Genomic DNA, 10955 nt, shown 5'->3' on the forward strand with positions numbered 1-10955 from the left:
CATTATTCCAGGCAGCAAGAATATGTATCTCTGATGCTGAGAACTTCAGAATAGCCCTTAAGGCTGTGAAATAGAACTCAGAAAACACAAGTTCAATAATAAATGAATCAGAATAAGAGCTGCTCTTCACAGGATTTCTCAACTATGCAAAATACAAAGATGTAATATAAATTGTATGAGGGGCTAATTGTTTGTGTTTACAAAGGCAGACAGTTCTCTGAGTTCATTTGCTATGTTAAAAAAAAAAGTACTTGCTGTCTTTTCCTAAGAATCAAGGGGCTACGGTCATAAAGTGCTGATTCATGGGATAATCAAAATTGAATATCAGGTAAATGACTGAATTAATGTGTAAATAAAAGACTGGACTTTTAGTCTGTAAGAGAAAGCTACTAGGAGAGAGCTACTTAGAAAGCTGTTAAAGTTCTTTGCGAAGTTTTTCTAACAGGTTTTTTGACTTTGGTTGGAAAACCCAAGAGCTATCCATAGAGTATTTCTAGCAGGTTTTCTGAAACCCAGCAGAACGGCTATCTAGATGCCTATCTAGAGAGCTATCTTGAGCAGACTACAAAGATATCGGCTTGCACCCCATTAATGGCTTCGAATAGTTCTTCTGGTGCTCTCATACATCCCTTCTTCAGGGCCCTCTCTCCATGTTGGCACAAAATGGAGGACTTCCTTTTCTTAGCTTGGAGGAGAGGTTCCCTTTTATCCACTTGATCTGAGGAGCCCAACCCAAACTTTACCTAAGGAATGTCAGAATTTAAGGAATGTAACACTTGGCAAAATTACGGGTTCAACTTCTGGCAAAATCTGTCTATGCAAATGAGGTATCCCCAGAACTCTAAACTTCAGCCAATGAAATTCCACCTTAAGAAGAACTCCTTCCCACTTTCCAAGGGTTATATAGACTCTGTTCAGCCTGAATAAAATGTACAACCTGTTTCATTGGATATCATCTAAGAAAGCTATTTCATTGAATGTTGTCTAAAAGTGCTGTAACAAAAGAGCTGTAACACTGAAATCTTTGGAGAAAATCTCCTCCCAGCACTCACTGCCAGACCAGGATTTGGCTGACCAACTAGTTCAGATTTCACCCTTTCTGCCCAGTGTGCACAGGGGTCCGGACACTCCATAGGAAGACATGGAACTCAGAACTTAGCTCTGCTTCATCTTTTTCTACTTGGTGTGCAGCAGCACCTGAACTCACCAAGGGAAGGGTTAAAAAAAAAAAAAAAAAAAAACAACACAGAACAAGAGACTTGATATTATAAATGTTGCATAATTAAAATTCATTTAAATGCAAGATCCCCAATGGTGTTCACATGGCATACAAAGGTGACTACTTTTTGTTTTTAGTTTAAATGGTTCACTTGAAAGTTTTTGTGAATTTCATGAGTACTGTAATTAGATGATTTCCATTCCTCCCTCTCTCAACTGCTCTCATATGCCCCACCCCACTCCCTGTCAAATTTGTGACTACTTCTTTATTACTGATATATCTCAAGGAAATTTTATATACATTCAATATGCTGAGGTCATTTAGTGTTGCTTGTTTGTGCATGTGTTTTAGGATTTATGGCTGACTGCTTGGGACTAGATGATTATTCAGAGAAAACTCACCCTCTCAAAGGCCTTTAATTCCCTGTAACTCTTCATCTAGGTATAGGACCTTTTCAAATTTCTTCCATTCATGTTGGCATGTAGACTAGTATGGCCATTATTCATGTCTTGGTTAGGCAACCATATTGTTGAGACTCCAAGTAGTAGTATCTCTGTTATGGCTAAAAGACACTGTCATGAAGGTAGCGTCCTAGTCCTCTGACAATCACAACTTTTGTGCCCCTCTTTTTCTGTGTTCCTTGAGTCTTATATATAGGCATTGTATTGTAGATGTACCAGTTGAGTCTGGACTCCTTAACATCATTTAGTCTCTACATTTTGACCAGTTGTGGATCTTTGTAGTAAAAGATTTTTTTTTTTTTTTTTTGATTTTTCGAGACAGGGTTTCTCTGTGTAGTCCTGGCTGTCCTGGAACTCACTCTGTAGACCAGGCTGGCCTCGAACTCAGAAATCTGCCTGCCTCTGCCTCCCAAGTGCTGGGATTAAAGGCATGTGCCACCACTGCCTGGCATAAAAGATCTTTTAAGCCTCAGATTGATATATTTTCTTTTCTTTTTAAAACGTCATTTACTAGTAATAAAACAGAATACACATATAAATTTGGACATTTCTTCTAATTATTTCTTTTGGATATATGTTTTAGTATCTAGTTTATGAGTCATAAAATATGTAGGTCTGCTGTGAGATTGTGTCTGCTGGAAATAACAGGGAAACACCACTCAAAATCATTTCACCCTCAATAGGGTCATGTAAACAAGACCTGAAACATTCCTCTACCAATATCCATGCCAACATGGAAGAGATGATCTCACCAGGCACCAACTCTAAACAAAGACAGATAGGCAACAGGGAATGCTGAGAGTGGAAGATGTCGTATTCTTTCAGAAACGAGATCCCTAATCTGCTGTCCAATGACAAGGGGTTAATCTTGATGTGATCAGACTAAGCAGGTTACATTTGGACAATTATACATATATGAAAAGGCTTGAATTAGAGAGGGAACAAGGTAGGGCATGAAAGAGGTTGAGGAAGAAAATGGAAGAGAGAAATGATGTAATTATATTGCAATTTTAAGAACTTTTAAATTTACCTCTTTAGCATTAATTAGTGCTGACAAGTTTACAAAATATTTTTCCAACTTTGAACTTCTACCAGAAGTATATGAAGGTTATATTCATTCTATGAACTTCCAAGAATTTGTACTTTCAAGCTCTTTTCACTTTAAATATTCTGTGACTTAGTATTATGCTTCCTTTAGCTTGTGCATATAGATTGATACTATTTAGCATTTTATATACTCTTTTTCCTGAAAGCCTATTTGTTGAAATTATAGCACATGCTGTATTAATACCAATGGAAAAACATACTTTATATCTTGATATATGTTGTCTTGAGCCTTTTCAAAACAATTAAATTAAGCTTTCATAAAATTTTATTTTATCACCATTTTATTTTTATAGTCAAAATTAATAAAATAATTAAATTCTATTTGAAATATTTTTAAAGAAAAATATAGTATTAATTTCTGGAAAGATCTGAAATTAAATTGTTCCCTGTTGTGATGTTCCTTGTGTCCTGTTTCTACTAATTTATGTTTTATGTTAGTCTTTATGACAACTTTTGCCTGACATCCAGTGATTACAAATATGAAATCCAACTTTTTTTTGAAGACTTTTGATATTGATCTTATGTTTGTATGCTACAGGAAATGCTGCCACTGCATCCCTGTGGATTGGTTTTAGGTATGATGATCATAAACAGGTTCACATCAACAACAGCCTACATGTCCAGGAAATGATATATAAGCTGGTACCATAATTTGTCTTTTTAGATGATGGAAATGTTGAATGTGGTTTGTGTTGCTTGCCGTCATATATGGTGGTAAAGAGCTTAGCATTCCTACTCTCCCATCTTCCCATGTTTTCTAGCCTGTGCCATTTATATATGGAAGAATTTCTAAACTCTTCATAGAAATTATTCTCTTAGACTGTTTACACAGACTTATCACTGTCATATACTAGGTTCTGGGAGCCTAATTTATGTTGAAATAAATTAAAAGGATAAAAAGCTTTGATATCATGATAAATAATGGCTGTTCTCTGAATTCTAACATAGCAGAATAAGGATTCTAATTCTGTGACATGCAGTTTTTGCATGCCAGGGGAGGGGTGCTAGATTCACTTAAATGAATTCTTTATGAATGGGGGAACCTGAAAATTTGTTATTTCCATGTTGTCCATGATCTGGTAAATAACCTGTCACTGATACTCATATAAAAAACCCTAATTAAGCTGTCAATTCACCATGGAGTAAAACTCTAACCACTTCTTCAATTTTTTTGTTTTCTTTTTACAATTTCATCAGTAAATATCGTCTTAGATGTGTACTCTGTGACCATTTCTGCTTAGTTAACTCTCAGTAGGAAGATGATAGGAAAGCTTGGTACCTGCCTTCACATTCCATGTGTTAAGATCCATGCTCCATTCTGTAGAATAAGCATTGTTTTATATTTTCTGTTTCTCTACAGTATATTACACATCTTCAATGACATAATTCTGCTTTGTGATTGTAAATTCAAAGCATCTTTCATGGTTCATGCTGATCACTGAAAACAGAGCTTAGTGGGAGACTCTGTAGAGGTAATCAGAGTTCAATCCAATAATGGAAGGTGGTTGTCATCAATTTCAGGGTTCAAAAATGCAGTCACAGGAGGATTACCAATTTTCTTTCAGAAAGAATGAAGTTTAACTCCTTAGAGAATTATGGTCCTGTGGGTGATGGATTGGCAGTGAAAGGTCTACTGCAGCAGGAGGATAAATTTTGCTTTTCAGGGATAACACACAGAATGAAGCCAGAAGAGGAGGCCCTTTTCTGTCTGCCCTGAAAGCCCACAGGTCACAGATCATGGCCAAGGCAGCTGCTGCTGCTGAGGTCTAGGCTCTGGAGTAAGGTATTGAAACAAAAGAGATAAAATGTGACAGTCAGGGGTAAATGACACTTCTGAGATGCTGTTGAACCTGTGGAAAACAGGAATGTTTCATACTATGTAGCACAGACATTGTAGATGTTCAGTTGTTAGAGAAGGGGTAATGTCTTTTATGCTGTTTCTTCTTCATTTTAGATTATCTAAAAGCATATATTAAACAAAGTTTTAATATAAGGCTTATTGCTTTATGTCAATGTTGTTTTTTTCCATTAAATCTTTGAGAATTTCATACACTGCCATTTAATCATCTGAACCTTCCCCCAGTTCTTCTTAGAAATATCACTTATTACGTATATACCCAATGTTGTGTCTCCTTTGAAAGAAAACAAAAAGGTCAAAGTAGATTTAAAAGGAGTTGAATGTCTATAGACATTTCAATAGACACTTTGAAAAATTCCTTGAAAATATATTTCCTTCATTTATGTATTTGAAACTGAGTCTTACTTATTAAAAGAAAGAAAGAAAAGAAGAAAGAAAAAAAGAAAGAAAGAGATAAAGAAAGAGAGAAAGAAGAAAGAGAGGGATGGATGGATGGAAGGAGGAAGGAAGGAAGGATGAAAGAGAGAGAAAGAAAAAAGATAAAAAGAGAAAGAATGAGAAAGGAAAAGGGAGAAGAGATAAAGAAAAAGAGGAAAGAGAGAAAGAGAAAGGGAGAGGGGAAATAGAGGAGAAAAAGAAAAATCCTCTCATAACTTTCCAGCTCCACAAGGAAGAAGAAAACAAACCTCTTTTACTCTTCCTCATAAACCTGCTTCCCAGACCCACAAAGAGAAGGGCACCGAGTGTCCTAACCCCCTTTCTCCAAAAGTGATTGCCATCACTCTCATTCCATAGTTCATACATCCTTCCTTCCTTCTTTCCTTCCCTTCTTCATTCTTTCCCCTTTCATCTTTCCTTTATTCCTGTCTTTCTTCATAAGTGTTATTCCATTTATTTAAAGCTCAGATAGATACCCAGCTTGTATCACACTCTTGGGTTGATGCCCAACACTGTAAAATAAGTAAAAATATGAAAACAATGAGAGTGGAGGTTACAATATTGATTACTTTTGTAGGGATACAGAGAACTGTATGAAGATTCCTGAGCTAATTCTTGACTGTTTGAAATGGCGATATCACTACAAAGTCTTACTATTCATGGCATTTGCTTACTAACATCAGCCACAATACTTCTGGAGACAAGCGGAACACTGACTGGTTCCAAGGTTCTGCAGCATATATAGTGTTCACAGAAGCATGTTCTTTATGTAGCCTGGGCCAGGAGTTTAGTGGTGGAGCATTCGCATAGCACATGCAAGCCCTGAGTAAACAAACATTCTCAGTGTAAACAAACATTCTTTCAAGAATGCCAATCATTGTCATCACATGTCTTAGATGTTTAATGTTAATTAATAATTTAAGCAACCATATTCATGTACTTAAATATTGCCTTTTAAAGAACGGGCCATCATCATAATAGGTGTGTGTTTGTACATATGTATATGTGTTCACATATATGGTTGATACATGCATATATACATTTCAAATGGTTGAAGGTTATTTCTTTCCTTTCAGATTTCAAAGACAGAGAAGGAATGTCCAGTTCAAATGGAACTGAATTCCACCCCACTTTTTTCCTCTTGCTGGGCGTTCCAGGCCTTGAAAAGATGCATATGTGGATTGGCTTTCCTTTTGGCTTTGTGTATTTGATCGCCCTGGTTGGGAACATTATTGTCTTGTTTGTGATCAAGATTGAACACAGTCTTCATCAGCCCATGTTTTACTTCTTGGCAATGCTGGGCTCCATTGATCTAGGCCTATCCACAACCACAATTCCCAAGATGCTGGGCATCTTCTGGTTTAATTTACGGGAGATTAGCTTTGGTGGATGTGTGACCCAGATGTTCTTCATTCACATATTCACTGCAATGGAGACTGTGGTGCTGGTCGCCATGGCCTTTGACCGCTATGTTGCCATCTGCAATCCTCTGAGGTACAGCCAGATTCTCACAAACAGAACAATAGGACTCATCCTGGTGGTGCTGTTTGGAGTAAATTTCATTTTGGTCATTCCTCTAGTGTTTCTCATTTTGAGGCTTCCTTTCTGTGGACACCATGTAATACCTCATACATACTGTGAACACATGGGGATTGCTCGTCTGGCCTGTGCCAACATAAAGGTAAATATGATATTTGGGTTGTTTCTTATATCACTTGTGCTTGCCGACTTGCTTCTAATTGCCGTCTCCTACACACGGATCCTACAAGCTGTCTTCTGCCTTCCATCCAAGGCTGCCAGGCTCAAAGCACTTAACACATGTGGCTCTCACATCTGTGTCATCCTGGCCTTCTTTACTCCGGCTTTTTTCTCATTCATGACACATAGGTTTGGCAGGAATGTCCCTGCATACATTCATATTCTCCTGGCTAATCTATATGTCGTTGTTCCCCCTGCCCTGAATCCTGTCATCTACGGGGTGAGAACTAAGCAGATTCGGGACCAGGTTTTAAGCATCTTTTGGAAGAAAAGTTGACATAAGCCATCTCAGAGAGATGGGTTTTCCTCTGGGGGAGAAAGGATTGTATTTGTTAACTACAGAATATTGTAACAAGAAAAAATAACCCTGTGACATTAGTATTATTACATTTATTATTTTACTACATACCCAATACAGAACATACGGTATGATGAATTTAAAAACAATTACTATGAAAATGTATGGCATACTGGCCAACAGAATGGGTAAAAGAATAAAGACATTTTCCACTAAGCATAACCTGCGTTCAATGACAGGAACCTGCTTCATGGAAGAAAAGAAGCAACTCCTACAAGCTGTCTTCTAACCTCTCCACAGATGAATATACTATGGCACAATGCATACAAGCAAACAAACACAATTAACTAAAGAAGAACGTGTAGAATTCCTAAGGTCTGACACAATTGATTTGCAGAGTTTCATTACTTTCTAGTTTATCTCTGACTGGTGCACAGGATGTAATCTATTCTGTTGACATTATACATACAATACACACACACACATATACATATATATATATATTACATATGTATATATATAATGTCAACAGAATGAACTATATCATATATATACACATTATATACTTATATATTATAAGCTTTAATAGTTTTAATATTCTTTCAGTATTTCTTAATTTTTTGTTTTTATTCCATAATTTTATTGGTATTGTATTACATATCACAAACTCAGTCCTGAAAATATGAGACCAACAAGGTATTTAACATTTCTAAGGGCTTTCTTTTCATTTTCCATGCCTATTCCATCTATGAAATCTTCCTCAACTTTACCTAATTTTCAAAATAACTAGTTGACTCTCTGTAGAAGAGTGTGCACACATGTGTTTGAATGTGTGTGTGAGTGTGAATGTGAGTATGTGTGTGTGTTTAATACTGATAGATAAATTCATAAATATAGAAATGTAGAGGACAGAAAAAGGGAGAGATAATGATGGAGAATAAGGGAGAGTGGGAGAATGACAGGGAGAGAACAGAATGGTAAGGAAGGATGACAACTTCATGAAGCATGATTATAGTGGAAAACTTAAGGTGGTCAGGAATAGATGGATCCTGATACACATAAATAATATTCTCAAAAGAAAGTCAAACTTAAAGTTCCCTAGAGCAATTACTCTCAGACTCATGAATTTAGGTATTCATTCATTGACCTTATGTCAAGCATCTTGTAATACCTAGCCATTTCCACCTTGTGTTTCTTCTTGTGAATTGAGAGATAACACAGTAATAAGCTCACTTTGCACAATTTTTATCTGTGTATACCTCACCTTGTCTTTTTACTCACACAATAATTGCTTAGCAATGCTCATTTCTGTTTCCCAAATCTTAAGTAAAACAAACACACAGTGTAGTTGGCTTAATAAACTTTTATAAACACATAAACAATGAACTTTCAAATATCATTCTTGAAATGTTCTGTTTCCTTTTAGTGACATGAACTTACCAGACATCTCAAGCCTAATGTACTTCCTCCCTCTTTTCCCTCCCTTTTAGAGATATTTCCATTCACAACACTCCCCAAACTTCTGTCTACAGTCATATAACTGAACAGATGCTCCAAGGAACTCCAGACTTGAGACTTTGAAGCTGTCCTGGGCTTACTACTACCTAGTCATTGGGGTTTCAAATTAGACAACAGGTACCCCTGATGAGTGACACAGTATTTTTTTTATGGAATTCCTAGATTTGAACCTACAAAGTAACATCCACATGCTAATTTGGTATGACTCAAAGTACTTTTTGAGATTTCTATTTTATAGCAACACACAAAGAATATTCATATGTGGGTGTCTATACTTTACAGAGACCTGAACTTGTGATCACAACTCAGCCAAAATATGTTGAGCTACTGTCAATACAGAATAGGTCTTCATGCTCTGACAAGTTGATTAATCCCAACATAATTTTTATCTAATATTTGAGATAACTTTATACATTTTATATTAGATATATTATATATATGTGTACTGAGATATATTTATACTCACACATAGGATTGTGTGATTTATTCATATGATTTAAAATACCTGTAATTTATTGCTTATGTTACATTAAATAAATACACTAAATTATCCATTCTAGATAGACATTTGACTCTTATCTAATTTTAACTGTTATGAATAAAATTGTTTTTAATATTTCTGTATATATTGCTTTAGAGATATTTAGACTCAATTTACAACTCCTCAGAGCATGATTGATGTGTGAGAGTTATAATTTTAGCATAAATGGAAAGTTCCAGTTTTCCAATATTACATCCTAATTACAGGTTTATCAAGTGGGTATGGTAATAACAATTGCTATACATCCTTAGAAACACCATTAGTTTTGTTTGGAGCTGAGAAGATGGATGTTCATTTGCTGGGTACCATTATACTGAGTACAAATACAGTGCACTGTGGTTGTGATACATCATCTCCTGACTACTAATGTGAATTCACTGGCTATTGCTCATTAGCCTTTCCTTGTTAGCAAGACACCATTTAAATATTGTGTCTAATTTTTAGAATACAGTCATTTGTCTTACAAAATTATAAAGCTATTTTTATGGGTTGCTACCTTTCTCGGGGATTTGTTTTCATTTCACTATCTATACAGATTATCTTTTCATTAATTTAATGGTAAAATCAAGGAATTCAAATTTTCACTAGCTGTGAAGTGTTTCTTATGAGGATTAATATTCTTGATGTCTTATTAAAGGAGTTTTTTCCTAAACTAATATCATGGAAATGTTCTTTGTAGTCTTACCTTTACCTTTGGGCTAGTGTTCCATCCAGAATTGATTTATACATATGGTATAAAATAAGGATCAATTTTCCTTATGAATTTCTCAGTTGAGTCAAACCATTTTTCTTTTGTAAGTCTATCTCTGCACAGTGAGTGGTGCTTTTGTAACAGACCAAGTGTCACTATATAAAAGAGTTGGCTCTTCCACCTACTTGTTAGTTTTTCATCCCAGTGTCAATATCTCACTCTTCTAAAGACTGCACTTGGATGGTAATGAGTGATGGTTTCTGATATGGCTCAAATATCTTATCTAGTTCAGACAAAGGTGATAAAGAGTCAAGATCCTAAGATACAGAGCAAACTAAGTCAATCAAAGATGAAAACAAAGTGATGACTGTTAGAAATTTTTTTCTATTTTTGTTGCTGACATAGATTATGAATGCCATTGAAGTTTCATGAAGTGGGGATGAGGCAAAAATTGAGAAGTAAAAATGATCAGAGACTTAAAGGCCTAACTGCCTAGTCTTAGCCTGTGTTGAGAGCCTACTTTTAGCAGAAAGTGGCTAGAAAGCAGCTATCCACATGCTATCCACGCCATACATGCCTGCAAGGTGCACGTGGTATCCATGCCTATAAGGCTTATGTCATATCCATGTGCCTACAAGGCACGTGGCAAAAGTGTATAAATACCCCAGATTTCCCTTCAATAAATGAGACTTGATCAGAACCTCTGTCTTGTCTCTATTCTGTGCGTCTCTTCCCCTTATCCTCTCTCTCTCTCTCTCTCTCTCTCTCTCTCTCTCTCTCTCTCTCTCTCGACCCTGACCCAAAGACCAGAGCAGCAGTTTGAGCTGAGCAGTGGTGGCACACGCCTTTAATCCCAGCACTTGGTAGGCCAAGGCAACATTTTTGTTATAGTAACTATTCAGGCATTGTTAAGTCTTTTGTCTCTAGCCAGGCAGAGTGGAGCAGGCCTCAACAAGCCTGATTTCTAAACTCTCTGTTCTGCAAGTGGAAACTTGGTTCCGAGTTCTGGTCTACAGTTGCAGTTCTCAGAGTTGAAAGAGTCTTACCCATTTTGCCACTTGGCTCC

At 36.3% G+C, this 10955-nt stretch overlaps 1 protein-coding gene and 1 non-coding gene across 2 annotated transcripts; both read left to right on the top strand.

The window, feature by feature from the left end:
- Nucleotides 1-410: 410 nt before the first annotated feature.
- Nucleotides 411-473, top strand: LOC117699579 (U7 small nuclear RNA). Its single transcript, XR_004605222.1, has one exon. It is a non-coding gene; the product is annotated as a U7 small nuclear RNA (small nuclear RNA).
- A 3986-nt stretch (nucleotides 474-4459) lies between these two features.
- LOC117719919 (olfactory receptor 52E4-like) lies at nucleotides 4460-9850 on the top strand. The gene is made up of 2 exons (XM_076939845.1): nucleotides 4460-4570; nucleotides 6160-9850. The coding sequence occupies exon 2, from the start codon at nucleotides 6180-6182 to the stop codon at nucleotides 7116-7118; it is 939 nt and encodes a 312-aa protein (XP_076795960.1). The 5' UTR covers nucleotides 4460-4570; nucleotides 6160-6179; the 3' UTR covers nucleotides 7119-9850.
- The last annotated feature ends 1105 nt before the right edge of the window (nucleotides 9851-10955 follow it).

This window comes from Arvicanthis niloticus, chromosome 1, assembly GCF_011762505.2.
Source record: "Arvicanthis niloticus isolate mArvNil1 chromosome 1, mArvNil1.pat.X, whole genome shotgun sequence".
Taxonomy (NCBI): Eukaryota; Metazoa; Chordata; class Mammalia; order Rodentia; family Muridae; genus Arvicanthis; species Arvicanthis niloticus.